The 25130-nt window shown below is 41.7% G+C and overlaps 2 protein-coding genes across 2 annotated transcripts; both read left to right on the top strand.

Moving 5' to 3' along the window:
- Positions 1–5603: 5603 nt before the first annotated feature.
- On the top strand, positions 5604–9040 carry LOC148079044 (synaptic vesicle 2-related protein-like). Its single transcript, XM_087792217.1, has 8 exons — positions 5604–5775; positions 5827–5900; positions 6759–6835; positions 6899–7024; positions 7539–7650; positions 7714–7795; positions 7856–7945; positions 8990–9040. Exons 1-8 carry the CDS (start codon positions 5743–5745, stop codon positions 9038–9040), a joined length of 645 nt encoding a protein of 214 aa, XP_087648343.1. The 5' UTR covers positions 5604–5742.
- A 3447-nt stretch (positions 9041–12487) lies between these two features.
- Positions 12488–24566, top strand: LOC148079043 (synaptic vesicle 2-related protein-like). Its single transcript, XM_087790486.1, has 16 exons — positions 12488–12622; positions 12751–12839; positions 17129–17214; positions 17271–17369; positions 17441–17512; positions 19285–19409; positions 19473–19536; positions 19605–19730; positions 19786–19914; positions 20341–20414; positions 20881–20957; positions 21021–21125; positions 22905–23016; positions 23080–23161; positions 23222–23311; positions 23998–24566. The coding sequence occupies exons 1-16, from the start codon at positions 12561–12563 to the stop codon at positions 24187–24189; spliced, it is 1584 nt and encodes a 527-aa protein (XP_087646612.1). The 5' UTR covers positions 12488–12560; the 3' UTR covers positions 24190–24566.
- The last annotated feature ends 564 nt before the right edge of the window (positions 24567–25130 follow it).

The following is a 25130-nucleotide window of genomic DNA, read 5'->3' as shown; positions in this document are numbered from 1 at the left end:
TATGTGTAGTATTGTCCAGTACTTGACTCTGGTGTTGTGATAGTGTAGTAACAAGTATATATGTATAGTATTGTCCAGTACTTGACTCTGGTGTTGTGATCGTGTAGTAACAAGTATATATGTATAGTATTGTCGAGTACTTGACTCTGGTGTTGTGATAGTGTAGTAACAAGTATATATGTATAGTATTGTCCAGTACTTGACTCTGGTGTTGTGATAGTGTAGTAACAAGTATATATGTATAGTATTGTCGAGTACTTGACTCTGGTGTTGTGATAGTGTAGTAACAAGTATATATGTATAGTATTGTCCAGTACTTGACTCTGGTGTTGTGATAGTGTAGTAACAAGTATATATGTGTAGTATTGTCCAGTACTTGACTCTGGTGTTGTGATAGTGTAGTAACAAGTATATGTGTGTAGTATTGTCCAGTACTTGACTCTGGTGTTGTGATAGTGTAGTAACAAGTATATGTGTGTGGTATTGTCCAGTACTTGACTCTGGTGTTGTGATAGTGTAGTAACAAGGATATATGTGTAGTATGGTTGAGTACTTGACTCTGGTGTTGTGACAGTGTAGTAACAAGTATATGTGTGTAGTATTGTCCAGTACTTGACTCTGGTGTTGTGATAGTGTAGTAACAAGTATATGTGTGTAGTATTGTCCAGTACTTGACTCTGGTGTTGTGATAGTGTATTAACAAGTATATATGTGTAGTATTGTCCAGTACTTGACTCTGGTGTTGTGATAGTGTAGTAACAAGTATATGTGTGTAGTATTGTCCAGTACTTGACTCTGGTGTTGTGATAGTGTATTAACAAGTATATATGTGTAGTATTGTCCAGTACTTGACTCTGGTGTTGTGATAGTGTAGTAACAAGTATATATGTGTAGTATTGTCCAGTATGTGTGCGTGGAACCATAAGTAGATTCTGATCCACAGACCTCAGAGCCCGAGCTGGGGTGTAAGGCTGGATCAGATCAGTGATGTAAGGAGGAGCCTGACCATGAATAGATCTGAAAGTAAGAACCAGAATTTTAAAGTTGATCCTGAAAGAAACTGGCAGCCAGTGAAGAGTTTTAAGGATCGGAGAAATGTGAGTTCTTCTACTAGAGCGGGTCAGAATTCTGAATCAACTGCAGACGAGACGATCCTTCTTGTTAAGACATGAAAACAAACTGTTACAATAGTCCAGACGAGAAGAAACAAACGCATGGATTATAAGATCCAGATCATGTTCCGACAACATTTTCCTAAGTTTATAGATTTTTCTCAGTTGAAGGAAACAGTTTCTGGTCAGTTTTCTTCAGTGTCGAACAAGAGACATGTCTTTATCAAATACAACACCCAGGTTTCTCAGGCTCAGTTTGACAGACTGACCTAAGTCACCCAAGTACTGACTCAACCCTGGAATCTTATCATCAGGAGCAATCACCAGAGTTTCAGTTTTGTCCACATTTAGCTGTAAAGTGTTTTCACTCATTGTTTGATTTCTAGCAAACAATTGACTAAGCTGTTCAGCCTCTGGAGCTCAGTTGGGTCAAAAGAGCAGTAGAGCTGGATGTCATCAGCAAAAATGTGATAAGAAACATCTGGAAATCTCTGAATGATTTTACTGAGGGGAATCAAGTACAGCAAAAACAATAAAGGACCCAGATCTGAACCTTGAGGGACTCCACACAACAGATCTGCCGATTCAGAACTCATTTGATTGACAGATACACTAAAACTGCGCCCAGAAAGGTAAGATGAGAACCATTCTAACACAGACCCAGACAGTCCCACTTCATCCCTTAGTCTTCTCAGCAGGATCTGGTTATCAACTGTGTCAAAGGCTGACGACAGATCCAAGAGAACCAGAACAGTGAATTTACCCGAGTCAGCCGACATCATGATGTCACTGGACACTTTCAATAAAGATGTCTCCGTAGAGTGATGTTTACGGAAGCCAGACTGAAACTTCTCATGGATGTCGCTCTGATCCAGGAACAAAGACAGCTGCTCAGACACCACCTTCTCCAAGATCTTGGACAAGAAAGGGAGCTTAGAAATAGGCCTGAAATTACTGAGGTCAGTTGGGTCTAAGCCTGGTTTTTTGAGCAGAGGCTCCACAATGGCATGTTTAAATGCATTGGGAAAAACCCCTGTGGAAAGGGAGAGGTTCTGTGTAGTATTGTCCAGTACTTGACTCTGGTGTTGTGATAGTGTATTAACAAGTGTATATGTGTAGTATTGTCCAGTACTTGACTCTGGTGTTGTGATAGTGTATTAACAAGTGTATATGTGTAGTATTGTCCAGTACTTGACTCTGGTGTTGTGATAGTGTAGTAACAAGTATATATGTGTAGTATTGTCCAGTACTTGACTCTGGTGTTGTGATAGTGTATTAACAAGTATATATGTGTAGTATTGTCCAGTACTTGACTCTGGTGTTGTGATAGTGTAGTAACAAGTATATGTGTGTAGTATTGTCCAGTACTTGACTCTGGTGTTGTGATAGTGTATTAACAAGTATATACAGTATGTGTAGTATTGTCCAGTACTTGACTCTGGTGTTGTGATAGTGTATTAACAAGTATATATGTGTAGTATTGTCCAGTACTTGACTCTGGTGTTGTGATAGTGTAGTAACAAGTATATGTGTGTAGTATTGTCCAGTACTTGACCTTGGTGTTGTTATAGTGTAGTAACAAGTATATATGTGTAGTATTGTCCAGTACTTGACTCTGGTGATGTGATAGTGTAGTAACAAGTATATGTGTGTAGTATTGTCCAGTACTTGACTCTGGTGTTGTGATAGTGTAGTAACAAGTATATATGTATAGTATTGTCCAGTACTTGACTCTGGTGTTGTGATAGTGTGGTAACAAGTATATATGTGTAGTATTGTCCAGTACTTGACTCTGGTGATGTGATAGTGTAGTAACAAGTATATGTGTGTAGTATTGTCCAGTACTTGACTCTGGTGATGTGATAGTGTAGTAACAAGTATATGTGTGTATTATTGTCCAGTACTTGACTCTGGTGTTGTGATAGTGTAGTAACAAGTATATATGTATAGTATTGTCGAGTACTTGACTCTGGTGTTTACAGACCACTTCACTACAATTCGATTTTTATTCACAAGCAACAAATAAATATTCACAGCATTTCTTCAGTTTTGCGTTGCAGTTAAACTTCCGGCCTCTAGATGGCAGCAGTGGTGACGTAACTGCCTTTCCCCAAAACAAGTACCAGAAACATATATTTATGTTTATTAGGTCATCAAACAGTGAGATTCAACAAGCAGTGAATTAATTACGATAGAAGTATCTGGAAATAATCATAACTGCCTAAGGATTGCACACAAATGATTAAACTCAAAGCATGCGGTTAGTAATTATGATAAAACGATAACATTATTAGTCAGAACAAAACCACACATCGACGTGACAGAAGAAGTAATTATCGGCTTAGATCGAAAGCGAAATCACTGACTTGAAAAACTACAACAAGTGTTAAACACTTGCAACAGAACCACAGGAAATATTAACAAAAAAACACAAGATTGAATTCGCACAACTGTAGCTCACACTTGCAAAAGTTGAATAATAGTAATAAAAACAACTTAGTGGCGCAGAATAACGAATATATAAATCAAACTGTGAGGTGAACTAAACTAAACATAAAGAGAAAAGCTAAATGAAGACAATTTCAATAAAGTGCAGCATCTTTTATGCACGTCGCTGGAAAAATGGTCAAAATCGTTAGCAAAGAAACTTGTGTAAACACGAAGTTATTTCAAAAAGTTTTGTGAAATATTGCATGAAAATATGGATTTTGAAGATTTCAAAGGTGAATTTGAAAGATTAATGAGTGAAGTAACATAATATATATATTATAACATAATATTATAACATAAATATAATGACCATATGACTTAAAGTTAAGGGGATTTATCAAAAGAAGTCAACCTTTTTTCACCGTTCATCTATTGAAGGACGGTCCCTTAAACGTTGCGTCACTCGGGGTCCGTGTATTTCATCAGGACAATACGACATAATACTATGGTTCGAACGCGCTTGTAGTAAATACAGCAGGTAACTCTGATGAGACAGATGAGGTAATATTTGCATTTCAACATCTTAGCCTTCCCGAGTTATTAACGCGCAAAGTCTGGATAAATCACAGCGTGAACACACAGCTAGTGATGTGTGTCGAGGCTTCGAAGCGTGTGTCGAGTGATCCAGGAACGTTTTCATGGAGCGTGTTTTGAGGCGTGTGTTGGTTACATTGTTAGATTAAAAGTATTATATACGTATACGCCATACTTAAATTAATGCTAAGAGATAATCAACATATAAAGTATAAATGACTCGCTTGATCTAAGAGCGGGAAGTCTCTCTGCGGATGATCGTGACACAGGGATCTTGAAAGGACCATTTGGCCGTAAAGAGACGACCTCCCGGACGGGAAATTTTCCTTAAATATAGCGATGTTTCTACAGCTCGGGACCTTTTCTGTCCGGGGCTATTGACCTGTACAGTCGCCCGGAGAAAGTGCGTCCGATCGATCGTAATTGAAAGCTTGTATTTTGTTTGACTTGAAGCGTCGAATAAACAACCCGTGACACACTCTGGATTGTTCATCTTTCTCCACGACACGAAGGATAAGACCCGGGACGGAAGTGACGTCGTGTTGGAGCGACGGAAGCGACTCCTTGTTTTGATCGTTTTAACATTGTGTTGGTGTTCGACTCTGACGAACTACTCGTCTGGGAGGCTTCGGTTATTATTAATAACGATGGTTTTTATACGTACTGCTCAGAGTGAGGCCTCGTCTTGTGTCCGGGTCGAATCTACAGCGAGCCATATGTTCCACCACTGCACGTCTGCTCGCCTCCTTTCCTGAGAACGAGATCGCTAATGACATGCAGAAGTTGTTGGTTTTTCCATATAAGACCAAGCTGGAGATAAGATGAAGATCAGTCTCACTACCATGTTGTCGTCAACGACGGGTGCAGTGGCCACAGCCAGGTTGCGCTCGATGTGCGCCACCTTCTGTCCGTTGACGTTAGTGACCATCATCGTACAGATTCAGTGGTTCTCGCGTCAAGCCAATATTTTCATCTTTGTTCACCTGCAGGAAAATACATGGAGAGTTGTAACATCTTAAATTTAAGATTATATACTGCGAGGATGTTACAGTGACGAGAGAAAACATGTCAGACCTCTTCATTAAAGCTCATTAACATGACGACACAAAAGAACGATCGTCCACCTTTGACTCAAAACTCTCTCTTCCGTCCACGTGGTTCTTTATCCGTTTAGTCCAGTTAAACTGATCACATGACATTTAAATTCATTTATTTTATTTGCTGTGATGTTGATGTAAGGGTTAATACTTTTCTGAAACATTTGACAAGGTCACTTGAACACTGTGGTTTCCATTTTCTCATCATTTATTCAGATTTTCTTCAAAACATACTAAAGTAAAATATGCTTTCAAATTGATTTCTGAAGATTTATTTTCACTCAATTATTACCTTACCAAGGAAATAATGTGATACCTTTGGAAGTTCATCAGTGGCGACTGGGGGGGAATATTTAACATTTTAATTTTTAATCGTTTATATATTTTTATTAAAATTATATTTCGTTTTTATAAGGATTTTTTTTTTAAATGATTGAATTCAATTATTTATTTATTGATTTTTTGGGTCATTTTGGGTCATCGAGAGGAAGCCATCCAGACTCTGAGAGATGCCGGAGGGACACATCGTCAGCTTCAAGCAGGTGAGTCTGATCGGTCTGTTGTTAGGTCTGTATCTAAAACTGTGTTTTTAGATTCATCGAGGTCAGATCTTATCCCTGTTCAAGCCCGAGTATCTCAGGACGACTCTTCTCCTCTGGTTCATTTGGTGAGTCTGTATTTGAGCGACCGTCGCGTTGATCAGTAGCTCTGAGTATTGACATGAAGCATCAACCATTTCCCTGGAGCTCGATTTGTTGAATTCTTTGTTCACTGCAGTTAAATTTAGTTCTGACTTTTTATCTTTAGAATCATTAACAAGATTTTTCTTTTTCAATGTTTGATTGTTACCTCACATAACAAGAGTGTTTTTTGGTGCGTTAAGAGACTCGTGGAGTAATAATAAAGCTACTCTCAGAGTAATACTTCATAGACTCATTGAGTAGTACTACAGAGACTCGTGGAGTAGTACTAAAGAGACTCGTGGAGTAGTACTACAAAGACTTGTGGATTATTACTAAAGCGACTCGTGGAGTAGTACTACAAAGACTCGTGGATTATTACTAAAGCGACTCGTGGAGTAATACTACAAAGACTCGTGGAGTAATACTACAGAAAGTCGCAAAGTAATATTACGGAGACTCACAGAGTAATACTACAGAAAGTCACAGAGCAAGCCTATGGAGACTTTCAGAGTAATACTATGGAGACTTTCAGAGTAATACTATGGAGACTTGCAGAGTAATACTATGGAGACTTGCAGAGTAATACTATGGAGACTTGCAGAGTAATACTACGGAGACTTGCAGAGTAATAGTACACTGTATTTCATTAGTTTAAAGAACATTTTTTTTTATTTACATTTTGAAGCATGTGTTTGGGCAGAAAGTTATTTATGCAGTAGTGTGTTACCAAAAGATCCTGCAAATCTTGAGATGTTACTTGTGAGTTCATCTTAAACATATTGTCGTCGACCAAATGTTTTCTATTGAAAAATCCACCATCAACACTTTTCTTTTGCTCCAAGGTTCACGATCGCCTTCTGCTATTACGGCATCATCTTGTTGACGACTGAGATGTTTCAAACTGGAGACTCGTGTGGCAGTGAGTAATGATTCAAAGTGTCCGGAGCAAACCACGTGAGAAACAAATCCTTCTTCTCAAAAGCCACTCAGGGCTTCAAGAACGACGCCGAGTGCAACATGGACTGTAGATACCTGACGTCAGACGACTACAAGGACCTGTTATGGACGACACATATATTATATGTTGATGGAAGAGACTTTCAGGGAAGTCTTTAGAGTATTAATGGTCCAATGTAATATTTAAAATGTTTAGACATTATTATTTATTGTTATTTTCTTTGGAGAATTAATCATTTTTTAAATGATTTTATTCAATTATTTACATCATGAAATTACAATTTTATTGAGAAATAATTGTATAAAAATAATTTTCAATCATGCATAGTAGCTTAGTACTCTATTGGTCTTGTCTGGTGTGACTATAATACAACATTTTATACTGAAATTAAAAGGCTACGATTGAAAGAATATTGTAATTGGAAAATCATTTTCTCATTTCTGGAATGAGAATATCAAACTCTATATGTAAAATATATATATTTATTTATTTTGGAAAATATTCCAATTTTCAATTACTTTTCAAGAAATACCCAGTAATAAGGAAAAATGTGGCACAAATACTCTTATGTCAAACCTTTTGAAAAGCTATCTTACTCTAGCTTTAGAATTTAAATGTATCAATAGTTTTCCGTGTCGTGACTCTAACACCTGAACATGTCCAGGTCTGTTGGTGGTTCTCGTGGTGGTGGAATTTCTCGGCAGGAAGAAAAGCATGACTCTCGGCCTCTTCATGTTTTCTTTGTTCACGCTCCCCATGGTGGCCTGTATTGGAAGGTACGCTTTGACTTCTGTTCATTTCCTATCACGATTCTTCTGAACAGCTTGAAACACTTGCAGGGCCGGACTCACCGTCTTCATCGTCATAGCCCGAGCCTTCATAGCTGGAGCGTATCAGGTCGCTTTTGTTTACACTCCGGAGGTTCGACTCACAGTCCATGTCTGGATTTGTTTGACCTTCTAATCACATAACTTCCTTCAGGTGTTCCCTACCGAAGCCAGAGCCATCGGTCTGGGCACCTGCAGTACGATGGACCGACTGGGAGCTCTCATCACTCCCTTTGTGGCGCAGGTGAGACCAATACTCTTGTATTTCAACAGCGTTTATCACAACATTACTTTCAAGATCTCAGACCAGTTGCTCATCAAGCTTGTCATCCATTCAACAGCTTTCCTACGGTTTCCCGTTAAAAGTTTGGCCATTAAGAGATTAAACGTAGATACAAAATGCTATAAATAACTTACAACATATTTATGAATAATAACAACAAAGAGTTTTCCCAAGTTCTACTTTGTTTTGTGCTCCGCCCTCTAACCGCTTCGCTATTGGTTTACCCCCGAGGCACCGCCTTGTCTCTCACCCAGCAAGGTGAAGTCCACTTCCTATAAAGGCGGGAAATACCCGCTGCACTTCCTCCTTTTCATCTCAGCGAGAAAGCTCTTGACAGATTAACTGTATTGAAATGGCAGACGTAATCGATTTTATGAGCATCAAAGTGGACAAAAGTGTTTGCAATATCCCCCTGGGGGTCCGAGATCCGAGAACCCTGTTCAGATTCGAGCGCGGAGATTTCGGAGCTCTTTAAAGGGCATTTACGGAAATAAAGTAAATCGTATGACGTTTCTGTGGTTCGTTCTGAGTGTGATGTTAGTAGTGTGCATGTGTTTCCACCTGTGAAGGTGACATATTCACAAGCGTCGTTAGAGACTTTCACAGCTAATGCTAAGCTAACATGCTCTGCCGTTCATAGACGGCAAGAGTTTTCTCTCACAACACAGTTCGAAGAAGGTTTAATTAGGTTAGTTATAAGAGAACTATCCAGCCCATTCTCCGACTGACAACACAGTTGCTGGAAGCTCTGCATCATGTGACGACAGCAGGCACATGGCAGTAGCTCACACGGTGGTGCGGCTGGGCTGCTGCATATCAGGGAGCTCCAGAGATTGTTTGGTCATCTCAATCTAGACGTCAAGCCAGAACAAGGTCGAAAAGGTGCGCCTTCCCGCTCGGGTTTTGCAGGACATACAGTTTTGGAACTCTCTAGCCAACCAAAGACGAAGAGTTCCATTAAGTTGCATCCTTCATCACTTAGGTGTTCAAACGCTTCTCTGACAGGTTGGGGAGGCACCTCGGGTCAGGAACCTCTTCACCTGTTGTGTCCAGTGAGGGCTTTGGCCTATTACTTTCACAGGTGGCTGTGGTTAGGCGCTCTGATGCCCTATTTATCTGCAACAGTAGATGCCCGCAGGGTGAGGCGATCTCCTCCCACAGGTTTTCTCATTGGGTGAGATCAGCCATTATCCGGGCCTACCAAGCAGCAGGTGGATCTGCTCCTAGCAGACTGAGGGCACATTTGATCCGTGTTGTGGCAGCCTCAGTGGCTCTTTTGCGGGGTGTTGCAGCAGAGAACATCTGCTCGCCGCTTCCTAGGCGTCCAAGGGCGTGCGGAGGGGGATTTGATTTTCATCATAGGCTATATTTCAACCAGGTTTCGAACATCAGCTTTAAAACCTGCTGGACTTACTGTATCCTCTCATTCTCAGTCATCGTACTTCCTTTAGCTGTGGAGTACGTAACGCCTTCTAGAGGCTGGACGTTTAATTGCAAAACAAACATGAACAAAAGCTGCAAATATTTACATGCAATTGTAGAAAAAAAAAGTTTTATTGTTAAATAATAACTTTGTTCGGCCTTTAATTTAGACGGTAAAGGATTTGTGTGATAAGTGTGTGAGAAAATATCGACACACCTGAATTTCACAGTCTGATGTAGAACACAAGAGAGTATTTCCAGTGTAAAGTCCTTTTAAGTAAAGTCTCTGATGAAGATCGTTTCTCTTACTGGCCTCAGGTGTTGCTGCGCTCGTCGCTCACTCTGACCGTGCTGGTCTACTGCAGCTTCAGTCTGGTGGCTGGTATCGCGGCTCTGCTGCTCCCGATAGAAACTCTGGGCTGGACTCTTCAGGAGACTCTTCAGGAGACTCTTCAGGAGACTCTTCAGGAGACTCTTCAGGAGACTCTTCAGGAGACTCTTCAGGAGACTCTTCAGGAGGCTCTTCAGGAGGCTCTTCAGGAGACTCCCTAGGAGACTCCCCAGGAGACTCTTCAGGAGACTCTTCAGGAGACTCCCCAGGAGACTCTTCAGGAGACTCTTCAGGAAACTCCCCAGGAGACTCTTCAGGAGACTCTTCAGGAGACTCTTCAGGAAACTCCCCAGGAGACTCTTCAGGAGACTCTTCAGGAGACTCTTCAGGAGACTCCCCAGGAGACTCCCCAGGAGACTCTTCAGGAGACTCTTCAGGAGACTCCCCAGGAGACTCTTCAGGAGACTCTTCAGGAGACTCTTCAGGAGACTCCCCAGGAGACTCTTCAGGAGACTCTTCAGGAAACTCCCCAGGAGACTCTTCAGGAGACTCTTCAGGAGACTCCCCAGGAGACTCTTCAGGAGACTCTTCAGGAGACTCCCCAGGAGACTCTTCAGGAGACTCTTCAGGAGACTCTTCAGGAGACTCCCCAGGAGACTCTTCAGGAGACTCTTCAGGAGACTCCCCAGGAGACTCTTCAGGAGACTCTTCAGGAGACTCTTCAGGAGACTCCCCAGGAGACTCTTCCGGAGACTCTTCAGGAGACTCTTCAGGAGATTCTTCAGGAGACTCTTCAGGAGACTCTTCCGGAGACTCTTCAGGAGACGCTTCAGGAGATTCTTCAGGAGACTCCCCAGGAGACTCTTCAGGAGACTCTTCAGGAGACTCTTCAGGAGACTCTTCAGGAGACTCTTCAGGAGACTCCCCAGGAGACTCTTCAGGAGACTCTTCAGGAGACTCTTCAGGAGACTCTTCAGGAGACTCCCCAGGAGACTCTTCAGGAGACTCTTCAGGAGACTCTTCAGGAGACTCCCCAGGAGACTCTTCAGGAGACTCTTCAGGAGACTCCCCAGGAGACTCTTCAGGAGACTCTTCAGGAGACTCTTCAGGAGACTCCCCAGGAGACTCTTCCGGAGACTCTTCAGGAGACTCTTCAGGAGATTCTTCAGGAGACTCTTCAGGAGACTCTTCCGGAGACTCTTCAGGAGACTCTTCAGGAGATTCTTCAGGAGACTCCCCAGGAGACTCTTCAGGAGACTCTTCAGGAGACTCTTCAGGAGACTCCCCAGGAGACTCTTCAGGAGACTCTTCAGGAGACTCTTCAGGAGACTCTTCAGGAGACTCTTCCTCCGTCAAAGGAGGCGCGACGACGCTCGAGATCTGAGCCCAACGTTAGCAAAGACGTGGACGAAGACGTCGTGAAGGACTTGATGTGAGAACGATGGTGTTTTGGTGACTCTGGTGCTACGATGATGATAGTTATTCACTGCTTTATATTATTTTCTGTTGTTTACTGGATGTTCGATTCTATTGGCGTCCCACTATTTTTGCCTGTTTACGATAAAAGTGCCAAAGTTCTTCGAGTAGATCTGCAAGACGAGACTGAGACGTTTGTTGTTTACATTTCTAGACGAGCATTTGTTTGTTCTTCTGTTTAACACGTCGTCAAGTGTTTTTTCTACCGATTGTTGAAGATTTCAAATAAAACGTGTCCATTTTATAACTATACAATAATTTTAGCTGCTTATGTCGCTCATGTGTCCTAAACACTGATATATTTGTTACCCTTTTGGTTATTTGAGAAGCAAAATATCCTCCAGCGTCTCATGTTCACAACCTCTTGATACAGGAGACACTTTTGTTTTTCACCTCAAATCTTCATATCGACATATTTTGAAGGTGATAACATGAAATCAATGTGTTTGGTTTCAATGGAAATTAAATATTTCTATTGTTTTTCTACCATCATCCTGAAGTGAAATGACCAGGAAATAAATGATGATGATATCAAATGTGATCTGAAGTCTAGAGAATATGTTTTGATTGTTGAAGCTTAAAATAAAATCTTATTCATTTAAATTGTAGCCATTTTGATCTAATGTTGACATTAACAGTTTGTAAAGAACAATCAAAACACAATGTTTACAATAAATAATGTTAGATTCACCTAGAAATAATAAGGATTTATTTCAGAGCATTTTCATGAATCAAGATGATTAAATTCTTTAATGTAAGAAAATTTAGAGCCTTTGTGTTTTCTGTACGTCTGTGTTTGAATGTTTACATTTTAGATAATACTCTGTCACTGACGTAAACACACACGAGAATCATTCTTTCAATAAAAACACAAGTACAGGAAGGAAATTAAACAACACGTTCATCAGAACAGAAAAACATTTTTTTGGTGGATTCGCACATTAAAACTGTCACACATGGAATTAAACTCTTCAACTCATCGTCACTAACTTCTTGTCAAAGCACCGCGTCATAATAAACTGGTAGAACCTGCCAGACGCTAGTGACGCATGATTGTTTTGAAAAGGTCGAATTGAAATAATACAAATATTTAAACGTGTATTATTGTCACGTCATTTGCAACATTTGACATCAAATCATATTCGTCTCATTTAGATAAAAGAAAAAGGTTTTTTTATTCGATCATTTTTAACACGTGATCTTTAGTGTCAGTTGAAGCCACGCCCCTTTCTTCCGCCCAGGTGTCACCTGTGATTGGTCGTTCATTGAAAGCAGAAGTTACAGCCCGAGCCTGTTGGACAACATTTGTTTTGGGCCATTTAAGCTCCATGTTGAGTCTAATAAAACATGGCGACGTGGGTAGAACCAGCAACCGTGGCGTACAAACGCTGGAGAGAACCTGACGACAGGTGAGAACCTTTGATTGATTGCGTCACGTCCAGGTGTTTTCTCTCGTCGCTCGCGTCGCTTCGAAGAGGAACGAGGCTCGATTCTTTAAATTCTTTATGCTCTTCTCTCTGGGTGTGTTCGGGTTCAGGGGAGGACGAGATCTCGCGGGTGACGGAGACGAAGATTTCGCCACGGACAACGAGATTTGCACCGTGACGGCAGTGACGAGACTTCCAGGTGCGTGTGTTCTTCTCGCTGCCGCTAGGGGCCGCCATTGTGCAGCTTCAAACATTCAGACGATCGAGGAAAACACTTGTTTAAATGTTTAAATAAATGTTTAAATACATTTCTGATTGTTAACAATAGATAAATAAATGCGTGAATATATATTTAAGAGTGAAAATGTATAAAAAGCGAAATGTACAAATAAATAAAAGTTATATTGATACATTTAAATACATGTAAATAAACACGTTCTCACAATGTTCTCCGACCAAAAACTTACTATTCATTCATTAGACAAATATTTGTACGTGCATTTACACATTTAATTTATTTAGACATTAATTTGTGTATTAATACCAGTGGCAAGCCGCACATGTAGGTCTTCAGTGGCGCACGTTTGAATGAATCCACGTCTCAATAACTACTTTAAGGTTCTTTATACACCACAGGGATCTGAGCGTGAACTGTTATAGGTCAATAAGACGTTCATCATCAAATGAACATCAGTGCATGATATCAAAATGTCACTCCCACTACAGTCTGTGTGGTTTCCATGGCCACGACACACAGGCTCTGCATTATATTTTAGTTTGAAAACAAATTAAAGTAGTAAAGACTTCGTCAAGAGTCATGTGGTCTGTAAATACTACAACACCATAGTCAAGTACTGGACAATACTACACATTTCTCCGATCCTTAAAACTCTTCACTGGCTTCCAGTTTCTTTCAGGATCAACTTTAAAATTCTGGTTCTTACTTTCAGATCTATTCATGGTCAGACCTTCCATCAGTGATCTGATCCAGACTTACACCCCAGCTCGGGCTCTGAGGTCTGTGGATCAGAATCTACTTATGGTTCCTGAACTTCTGGACCAGAGGAGAGAAATCTTTTCAGGCTGTTGCTCCTAAGCTTTGGAACGATCTTCTCTCTCTTTGCGCTTGATGATCTACTGACTCCTTTAAGAAACACCTTAAGACGTTTCTATTTGTTCAGGCTTTTCCTTGATTTTCTGGAACTCCTGTGTTGTTCTCAGTATTATCTTGATCTTTAAAGTATATACTTTTTTGAGTATTGTTTTGATTGTTTAAGCGCTTTGTGACCCTGGTCTAGAAAAACGCTATATAAATAAATATTACTTACTTACTTACTTACATATATACTTGTTATTACACCATCACAACACCAGAGTCAAGTACTGGACAATACTACACATATATACTTGTTACTACACTATCATAACACCAGAGTCAAGTACTGGACAATACTACACATATATACTTGTTACTACACTATCACAACACCAGAGTCAAGTACTGGACAATACTACACATATATACTTGTTACTACACTATCACAACACCAGAGTCAAGTACTGGACAATACTACACATATATACTTGTTACTACACTATCATAACACCAGAGTCAAGTACTGGACAATACTACACAAATATACTTGTTACTACACTATCACAACACCAGAGTCAAGTACTGGACAATACTACACATATATACTTGTTACTACACTATCACAACACCAGAGTCAAGTACTGGACAATACTACACATATATACTTGTTACTACACTATCACAACACCAGAGTCAAATACTGGACAATACTACACATATATACTTGTTACTACACTATCACAACACCAGAGTCAAGTACTGGACAATACTACACATATATCCTTGTTACTACACTATCACAACACCAGAGTCAAGTACTGGACAATACTACATATATATACTTGTTACTACACTATCACTACACCAGAGTCAAGTACTGGACAATACTACACATATATCCTTGTTACTACACTATCACAACACAAGAGTCAAGTACTGGACAATACTACACATATATACTTGTTACTACACTATCACAACACAAGAGTCAAGTACTGGACAATACTACACATATATTACTTGTTACTACACTATCAACACCAGAGTCAAGTACTGGACAATACTACACATATATTACTTGTTACTACACTATCAACACCAGAGTCAAGTACTGGACAATACTACACATATATTACTTGTTACTACACTATCACAACACCAGAGTCAAGTACTGGACAATACTACACATATATTACTTGTTACTACACTATCAACACCAGAGTCAAGTACTGGACAATACTACACATATATTACTTGTTACTACACTATCAACACCAGAGTCAAGTACTGGACAATACTACACATATATTACTTGTTACTACACTATCAACACCAGAGTCTACAACAGTTTTAACATTACTTTTTACTGGTCATCAAAATAGTTCAACAAGTACTACAGTCATCAACACTCTAGTATATACTCGCCTACAAAGGGCGTCTTCATCGTCTGCCGTGTGTCATCGTAACTATTTTAAAATTACTTCATCACTCAACAACCAAGGTTATCCAAGGTTTAAGACGACTTGATGTTTGTTCAGGAATCATTCACACTCTTACACAGATGTGTGTGTATATATGTATATATATATATATATATATATATATATTAAAAAACTGAACTCGACAAGCTTATTTGAACTTTATTTAAACATTTGTTACCAAATCCACACCTTCTATTGTTTGTTTGAGTCGAGAGAAAACATGTCAGACCTCTTCATTAAAGCTCATTAACATGACGACACAAAAGAACGAACAACCGCCTTTAACTCAAAACTCTCTCTTCCATCCACGTGGTTCTTTATTCGTCAAGTTAAACTGATCACATGACCTTTATATTCATTTATTTTATTTGCTGTGATGTTGATGTAAGTGTACTTTTTTTTTTGACGTCATAAAACACTATTGTTTCCATTTTGTCAACATTTTATTAATTTTAAATCTTGAACCTTTTATATATTTTAATTAAAATGTTGTTTTGTTTTTATAACCATTTAATTTTTTTAAATAATCAAATCATTTCAATATTGATGTTTTAATAATATTTTATAAAAGAATATTTGAAAATTCAGTTCTGTGCAAAAGTTTTAGGCAGGTGTGAAAAAATGCTGTAAACTAAGAATGTTTTCAAAAATATAAATAATAATGTATTTTTTTGTCAATTTATAAAATGCAAAGTGAGAAAAACAAAAATCTGAGTCAAATCAATATTTGTATATTAATACTACTATATTAAAACTACCGTTTGCCTTCAAACCAGCATCAATTCTAAAGTACATTTGCACGAGGTCGGGGGTTTTGTAAGATTCTAGTGTTTGATCAACAATTACACAAACGCTTACAGACGCTGTGGTCGAGGAAACTTTGTGCAGCAGATGAAAGACGCATCAAGATTATATCCCTTCTAAATGGTTAGATGTCCAGTCGTACCATCACCTCAGAACTGGCAGAAACCAGTGGGACCAGGTCCACCATCTACTGTCCGGAGAAGTCTGGCCAGAAGTGTCTTCATGGAAGAGTTGCAGCCAAACATGGAAACAAGAGACTCAACTATGAAAGCATAGGAACAGAAAAATGGACGCAGGTCTGGACTGATGGATCAAAAATGTAAAAATTTGGCTGTAGCAGAAGTTTGTTGAAGGTCTGGAGAGCCGTCCAATCATGAGTGTCTACAGGCAACAGTGGAACATGGTGGATGTTCTTGCAAGTTTGGGGCTTCATTTCTGCAAACACAGTTGAAGATTTGGTCATTAATGGTTTGAATGCTGAGAAATACAGATACTTGTCCATCATCAATACCATCAGGCGTATTATGGCCCAACACGTCTTCTGAAGCAGGACAACAAGTATACGGTCAATGTCATGAAGAAATATCTTCAGCGTAAACGAGAAGAAGTGATGGTATGATCTGAACATCATGGAGTGTGTCTGGGATTACATGAAGAGAAGGATTTGATAAACGTCTACAGAAGATCTGCAGTTACTTCTTCAAGATGTTTGGAACAACCTACCAGCGAGTGAACCTAGAAGATGCTGTTTTGAAGGCAAAGGGTGTTCATGACAAATATTGATTTGAATGACATTTATGTTCATTCACTGCATTTTTTTAATTAATAAAAAAAAAATACTAACACATTTTTGAAGGCATTCTTAGTTTACATTGTTTTTTCACACCTGCCTAAAACATTTTCTGTACTACAGTACTGTATATTTTTACATTCGTTTGATATTTAAATTTTCCAACAATTAAGTTCAATGTTTTAATTATTATTCCTTAACATGAAAGGATTGATGATGATAAAATAAACATTTCTGGTTCAAAAAAGATCTGTTTAATTGATCTGAACCAGTGTTTTCTTGCACTGACTGATGAACCTCAACCATGTCTCCTCCAGGAACCATCACTCTGGATGAAGCTCTGGACTCCATCGGTTTCGGATGCTTCCAGTGGAAGATCTTCTTCCTCACTGGTCTGTCATGGGTAAGAACTCTGATGTCACTTTCTCTGATCTGTGAACGTGACGCCGCCTCTCTCAGATCGCAGACGCCATGGAGATGATGATCCTGAGTGTCCTCGGGCCGGTGCTTCACTGTGACTGGAGGCTGCAGGGATACGAGGTGGCGGCCATTACATCGGTAACTCCTGGTTGGTAAGACGCTGCTGAGGCTTCTTCTGTGAAGCTGATGGACCCATGTTGTGTCCTCAGGTGGTGTTTTGCGGGATGGGAATAAGTTCCCCTCTGTGGGGGAAGTTAACCGACAAGTACGGCAGAAAAACGGTGCGTGTAAAAGGTTGTGTTTCTTCATGTTTGGCCTTTCCAAGATGGCGCCGTGTGAGTGGCAGCCTGTTGCCGCAGCTCCTTACTCACTTCTAACTAGAAGTGAATTATGTGGATTTCTAGCGCTTTTTTATTGTCTATTTCTGTACAGTAGTCGAGCCAGTGTAAGTGACACTGGTGACCCTTTTTTTGGTCTTTTCACTCTTTTTTGGTGGACCTTTAACTTCTGCTTCAGCAAACCGGGTCGGCTGAAGCACTATTGTTTACACCTGGGACCAGCTGTTAGCACTTAGCAATGCTAGGCCAACACTCAGAGACCAGACATTCCCATGGAATTACGGAGGAGACGGAGGGGATGCGGGGGCGCACGGTGGCGCAGTGGTTAGCACTGGGTGCCTTTACATCTGGTGACTGTGAGGAGCTGAAGAGAGTGCAGAGGGACCTGAAAAGGAAGATCAGGAAAAGTCGGACAGTGGACCTTGCCTCCAGTGACAGAGACTCGGCCGACAACCTGAATCTCTTCTTCAACAGGTTTGACACAACTCTCAGCCCCTCCCCCTCCAGTCTGTCTACCTCCAGCTTCCCTTTTCTTCCTGTCCTCCTGCCCTCTTCCCCTCCCTCATCACAAACACCTCTGGCGCTTTCACCTCCACACCTCAACCACCATGTCAAAGACCCTCGCCACCCCAGACATCTCTGCTGCCCTACTCTCCTACCTTCACGACCAGAGTGGATCAGGTCAGAATGCAGCAGAGGATTTCTAAAGCCAGGAAATCTGCAGGTCCTGATGACATCAGCCCCAGACTCCCTAGGGACTGTGCAGACCAGCTATCTCAGGTGGTTTGCTACATTTTTGACCTAAGTCCGAGACTGGAAAGAGTCCCCACCCCATGGAAGACTTCTTGTGTGGTCCCTGTCACCAATACATCACGCCCCAAGGAACCCAACCACTTCAGACCCATGGCCCTGACATCACTCCTAATTAAGGCACTGTAGAGAATAATCCTCAAACATCTCCGCCCCCCCTTGTGAGCCCAAACATTGACCCTCTGCAGTTCGCATACCAGCCTGGCATCAAGGATGATGCTGTCATTTTCTTGCTGTAGAGATCCCTTTCTCACCTAGAGGGCACTGGAAACAACGTGAGGATCACTTCTTTTGACTTCTCCAGTTAATACCATCCAACCATTGCAGCTCAGGGTGAAGATGGAGAGAGCAGGTGTCAGGCACAGGTTGGTTGCATGGATCACCAACTACCTCACAGACATGATAGTTACATACGGCAAGAAACCATCAAACATTGCACCAGTGAAAATCCAGGGACTAGGCATAGAGGGAGTGACAGCTTACAAGTACCTCGGTGTTCACCTAAACAATAAACTGGACTGGTTGAGGTTGATTCAGAACTTGGGGAAATTGTTCTTAATGAAAAGATTTGTAGGTATGAGTGTGTGTGTGAATGGTTGTGTGTCCTGGGACGGACTGCCATCCTGTCCAGGGTGTCCCCCGCCCTCAAAGAAACTGTTACAGACTCCAGCCCCCCCGCAACTTCTACAAGGGGATAAGTGGCACAGAAAATGGAAAAGAAAATGCATTTTATTTTACTCGGACAACCGTAGTAGCGACCAACCAGCTGTCACTAAAATAGATCAGTGTGTAGAAAGACATCTGTTTTGTTGGCACCAACAAAGACAATGAGTGGATTCCTTGGACTTATGCTTGTTTCCTGATCTAAACCCGTCGCATCATCATTAATAAAGTGTATCCATCAGGGACTGACTCTGGCGATGGCCTGGAGTCTGGTCTACAGCTTGTTAACAGCCATCGCTCCCATATATGGATGGCTCCTGTTTCTCAGATTTCTGGTGGGCGTCGGCATCGGAGGAGCCCCTCAGTCGTGAGTTTCTCTTCCAGCTGCCATTTTTATTTTTTAAGTAACAAACCTTTTTCTTTTCTCTAGGGTGACGCTGTACTCTGAGTTTCTGCCTTCGAAGAGTCGAGGCATGAGCATCATGTCATTTGGGGTAATTGTACAAATAATGCTTCATAACTTTCTCACTGAGTCAACAATGTATCCATCTGGTCCACATAGGTCTTCTGGGCCATAGGAGCTCTGCTAGAGGTTCTGTTGGCCTTCTGGATCATGCCGGTGCTGGGCTGGCGTTGGCTGCTGGGATTGTCTGCATCTCCCATGATGCTCTTCCTCTGCCTGGCCTACGTAGGTGACGATCTATCGTGGTTCGAACACAGAAGTCATGTCTGATCCTCCACAGTGGCTTCCTGAAAGTCCTCGCTTCGACATGTTGATGGGTCATCGAGAGAAAGCCATCCAGACTCTGACGAAAATGGCCAGAGACAACGGTCGAGAGATGCCGGAGGGACACATCGTCAGCTTCAAGCAGGTGAGTCTGATCCGTCTGTTGTTAATTCAATTAAATTCAATTTTATTTAAAGTGTCTTATCATAACAAAGTTATCTCAAGACACTATACAGTTTAAATAAGACTATAGTTGATTAAGGAAAAATAGATCCCAGCAATTCAACAAAGAGCAAGAAGCGAAACACTGTACAGTGAGCTGTACAGTGAACTATGGCGAGGAAAAACTTCCTTTTAGAAGGCAGAAACCTCGAGCAGAACCTGACTCATTGCTGACGGCCTGCCGCTTTGACCGGCTGGGAGGAAGGAGGGGGGGGTAGACAGATGGATAAGGAGAGGAGTGAGGGAAATTATAGTGAGAAAAAAGGAGAGTGTAGGAGAGTCCATGGAGGTGCTGGAGAGAATTGGGATCTAAGATTGTTAAGTCTGTATCTAAAACTGTTTTTTTTAGATTCATCGAGGTCAGATCTTATCCCTGTTCAAGCCTGAGTATCTCAGGACGACTCTTCTCCTCTGGTTCATTTGGTGAGTCTGTATTTGAGCGACCGTCGCTTTGATCAGTAGCTCTGAGTATTGACATGAAGCATCAACTGTTTCCCTGGAGCTCGATTTGTTGAATTCTTTGTTCACTGCAGTTAAATTTAGTTCTGACTTTTTATCTTTAGAATCATTAACAAGATGTTTCTTTTTCAATGTTTGATTGTTACCTCACATAACAGAGCGTTTTTTGGTGCATTCAAGAGCGGTTCAGCTTGCACAGTAATAGTACACTCGTAGACTGGTGGATTAATAATACATCTACTCTCAGAGTAATACTACAAAGACTCATGGAGTAATAGTACAGTAGAAAGTTATTTATGCAGTAGTGTGTTACCAAAAGATACTGCAAAACTTGTTACTTGTTACTTTTGAGTTCATCTTTAACATATTGTCGTCGACCAACTGTGTTCTATTGAAAAAACCACCATCAACACATTTATTTTGCTCCAAGGTTCACGATCGCCTTCTGCTATTACGGCATCATCTTGTTGACGACTGAGATGTTTCAAACTGGAGACTCGTGTGGCAGTGAGTAATGATTCAAAGTGTCCGGAGCAAACCACGTGAGAAACAAATCCTTCTTCTCAAAAGCCACTCAGGGCTTCAAGAACGACGCAGAGTGCAACATGGACTGTAGATACCTGACGTCAGACGACTACAAGGACCTGTTATGGACGACACTGGGAGAATTCCCGGGTGAGAGGGTTTTATATATTATATGTTGATGGAAGAGACATTCAGGGAAGTACCTCAGTGTCTTTAGAGTATTAATGGTCCAATCTAATATTTAAAATGTCAATAACAATCATTTTTTAAATAATTTTATTCAATTATTTACTTCATGAAATTTAAATTTTATTGAAAAATGATTTTGTTGAAATAACTTTCAATCATGCATATTCATCAAGTAGCTTGGTACTCTATTGGTCTTGTCCACTTGAGGCAAGGGCTCAATCCCAACCTGGAGAGAACAATCCACATTTTCCTACTGAGAACCATGGCCTCATATCCTGACCATGAAATCCAGAAACAGGAGACAAAGAACATCCCTGATATAGACCAACTCTCACCGGGAATACATCCATTTTGCATCCAAGGATCCGCACACAACTCCCGCTGCGGGTGTACGGTGATTGGAGGGCCCTCGGTAGAGAGCCTCTCACTCCATACTCCTGAAGCACCTCCCACAACTTTGCCCTGGGAACTGGGTCGTACGCCTCCTCCAAGTCCACAAAGCTCATGTAGACTGGCAGGTCATACTCCCAGGCACCTTCCAGAACCATCGAGAGAGTGAAGAGTTGGTCTGTAGTTCCACGGCCAGGACGGAACATGCATTGTTCCTCCTGGATCCGAGGTTCACCCATTGATCGGACCCTCCTTTCCAGGACCTTAGAGTAGACCTTACCAAGAAGGCTGAGGAGTGTGATGCCTCTGTAGTTGGCACACAACCTCTGGTCCCCCTTTTGAAATGGTGGGACCACCAACCCGGTCTGCCACTCATCAGGTACTGACACAGACGCCCACGCAAAGTTGAAGAGACGAGCCAGTCAAGACAACCCTTTTACACACAGAGCCTTCAGCATTTCTGGGCGAATCTCGTCAATTCCCGCAGCTTTGCCACTGTGGAGCTTTCTGACCACCACAGCGACTTCAGCATGAGCAATCAATGAAGCCCGCCCATCAGCCTCCAGCTCTGTCTCTTTCCAATGGCCAGCAACATCCTCAGTTGAAGTCGTCAACATTCCATCCTTACTGTAAACAGCTAAGACAAACCTGCTTCCCCCTTCTGAGGGGCTTGACCATTTTCCAGAAGCGCCTTGGTGACGACAAAAAGTCTTCCCCCATGGATTCTCCAAACTCCTCCCATACCCACTGTTAAACCTTAGCAACAGCCGAAGCAGCAGCCCTTCAGGCCAGGCGGTACTTCGCAACTGCTTCAGGACTCGGCAAGACACTAGGTTTCGATAAGACTCCTTCAGTCGGACGGCTGACCCAAGGACATCTGGTGTCCACCAATATTTCCTCGGGTTACTGCCCATTGAGGCACCGATGACCTTCAGACCTTTGAACACTGACCACTCATGCTCGATGTCCCCAATCTTCACAGGGATGTCGGCAAAAGCTTCTCTGATGTGAGAGCTGAGAACTCCTCTGACAGCTTCGCCCTCCAGACGTTCCCAGTTCACCCGAACTACACGTTTGGGTTTACCTGGTCGGTCCAGAGGCTTCCCCTGCCATCGGAGCCAGTTCACAACCAGATGGTGATCAGTTGACAGTTCTAGCTAATGTTAAATTGAACTATTCAATATTTCGATGACAATGATAAACTTCCAGATAAATTCCCAGTAAAATGTGGCAAAAATACTCTTATGTCAAACTTTTTGAAAGCTATCTTACTCTAGCTTTAGAATTTATATGTCTCAATAGTTTTCCGTGTCGTGACTCTAACACCTGAACATGTCCTGGTGTGTCCAGGTCTGTTGGTGGTTCTCGTGGTGGTGGAATTTCTCGGCAGGAAGAAAAGCTTGACTCTCAGTTTCTTCATGTTTGCTTTGTTCACGCTCCCCATGATGGCCTGTATTGGAAGGTACGCTTTGACTTCTGTTCATTTCCTATCACGATTCATCTGAACAGCATGAAACACTTTCAGGGCAGGACTCACCGTCTTCATCTTCATAGCCCGAGCCTTCATAACCGGGGGGTATCAGGTCGCTTATGTTTACACTCCTGAGGTTCGACGCACAGTCCATGTCTGGATTTGTTTGACCTTTTAATCACACGACTTCCTTCAGGTGTTTCCCACAGAAGCCAGAGCCATCGGGCTCGGCACATGCAGTATGATGGGCAGACTGGGAGCTCTTATCACTCCCTTTGTGGCGCAGGTGAGACCAATACTCTTGTATTTCAACAGCGTTTATCACAACATTACTTTCAAGACCTCAGACCAGGAGGACTCGACTGTTTCTCATCAAGCTTGTCGTCCTTTCAACCACTTTACTACTGTACTGATTAAAATTAGATATACAGTGATATATATTGATAGTGTAGTAACAAGTATACAGTATATGCGTATAGTACTTCACTCTGGTGTTGCAAAATTTACAGACATCATGATTCTGGAAGAAGTTTAAAAAATATATATATGTCCAAACATCAGCTTTAAAAGTTGCTGGAGTCACTTTATCCTCTCGTCCTCAGTTGTCACTGGGACTAAAATGTGGGTGAGGGTTTGATTTTCGTCATAGGTCTATATTTTAACCAGATTTCAAACATCAGCTTTAAAAGCTGCTGGACTCACTGTATCCTCTCGTCCTCAGTCATCATTCTTCCTGTAGCTGTGGAGGATGTAACGGCTGCTGCCATCTAGAGGCCAAAAGTTTAATTGCAATTGCTAAAATTTAATTTTGGCCTTTGATTTAGACGGTATACGATTTGTGTCATAAGTGTGTGAGAAAATATCGACGCACCTGAATTTCACAGTCTGATGTAGAACACAAGAGAGTATTTCCAGTGTGAAGTCCTTTTAAGTAAAGTCTCTGATGAAGATCGTTTCTCTTACTGTCCTCAGGTGTTGCTGCGCTCGTCGCTCACTCTGACCGTGCTGGTCTACTGCAGCTTCAGTCTGGTGGCTGGTATCGCGGCTCTGCTGCTCCCCATAGAAACTCTGGGCCGGACTCTTCAGGAGACTCTTCCTCCGTCAATGGAGGCGCGACGACGCTCGACATCTGAGCCCAACGTTAGCAAAGACTCGCAGCCGTAGATCTGAACCTCAAGTCGACGGGTGGACGAAGAGGTTGTGAAGGACTTGATGTCAGAACGATGATGTTTTGGTGACTCTGGTGCCACGATGATGATGATGATGATGATGATGATGGTTATTCACTGCTTTATATTTATTTCCTGTTGTTTGCTGGTTGTTACATGAAGTGGATTTTATTGTCGTCCCACTATTTTTGCCTGTTTACGATAAAAGTGCCAACGTTCTTCTAGTAGATCTGCAAGACGAGACTGAGACGTTTGTTGTTTACATTTCTAGACAAGTATTTATTTGTTCTTCTATTTAACACCTGGCCAATTTCATTTTCTACCGATGGTTGAAGATGTTGCCAAATAAAACGTGTCCATTTTATAACGTTTTAGCTGCTCATGTCGCCCGTCTGATCTAAACACTGATATTTGTTTCCCTTTTCGTTATTTGAGAAGAAAAATGTCCATCGTCTCATGTTCACAACCTCTTGATACAGGAGACACTTTTGCTTTTCACCTCAAATCTTCATATCGACATATTTTGAAGGTGATAACATGAAATCATCAAAGCGCTTAGCCGTCGCGTGGGCAGCAGCTTCAACAGGGAGCGCTAAACGCCATTCTCCCCAGCAACATCTGCCAGTTCTGACTGAGGGATCCCAAGACCCTTCCATGCCAGTGAGGAGATATAATCTCCCCACCTGGTCCTTGGTCGACACCTTGGTCTCCTCCCAGCTGGACGCTCCTGGAACACCTGCAAAGGGAGGCGCCCAGGGGGCATCCTCAAGAGATGCCCAAACCACCTCATTTGACTCCTTTCCACGCAGAAATGCAGCGCCTCTACTTCGAGTCTCTCCTGAGTGACAGAACTTCTCACCCTATCTCCAAGGGAGACGCCTGCCACTCGTCTAAGGAGACTCATTTGTGCGGCTTGTATCTGAGATCTTGTCGGTC

The sequence above is a fragment of the Callionymus lyra genome, chromosome 5 (assembly GCF_982586985.1).
Source record: "Callionymus lyra chromosome 5, fCalLyr1.hap1.1, whole genome shotgun sequence".
NCBI lineage: Eukaryota > Metazoa > Chordata > Actinopteri > Syngnathiformes > Callionymidae > Callionymus > Callionymus lyra.
This window is presented reverse-complemented; position numbering and strand designations above follow the sequence as displayed.

Excerpts from the sequence above, each read along its gene's own strand:
- LOC148079044 (XM_087792217.1), top strand. The coding sequence starts at position 5,743 with ATGCCGGAGGGACACATCGTCAGCTTCAAGCAG. Across the intron at positions 6,836-6,898 it reads AACTGGAGACTCGTGTGGCA|CCACTCAGGGCTTCAAGAAC; the intron begins GTGAGTAATGAT and ends TCTTCTCAAAAG. Across the intron at positions 7,651-7,713 it reads ATGGTGGCCTGTATTGGAAG|GGCCGGACTCACCGTCTTCA; the intron begins GTACGCTTTGAC and ends AAACACTTGCAG.
- LOC148079043 (XM_087790486.1), top strand. The coding sequence starts at position 12,561 with ATGGCGACGTGGGTAGAACCAGCAACCGTGGCGTACAAACGCTGGAGA. Across the intron at positions 12,623-12,750 it reads TGGAGAGAACCTGACGACAG|GGGAGGACGAGATCTCGCGG; the intron begins GTGAGAACCTTT and ends GTTCGGGTTCAG. Across the intron at positions 12,840-17,128 it reads GGCAGTGACGAGACTTCCAG|GAACCATCACTCTGGATGAA; the intron begins GTGCGTGTGTTC and ends TGTCTCCTCCAG.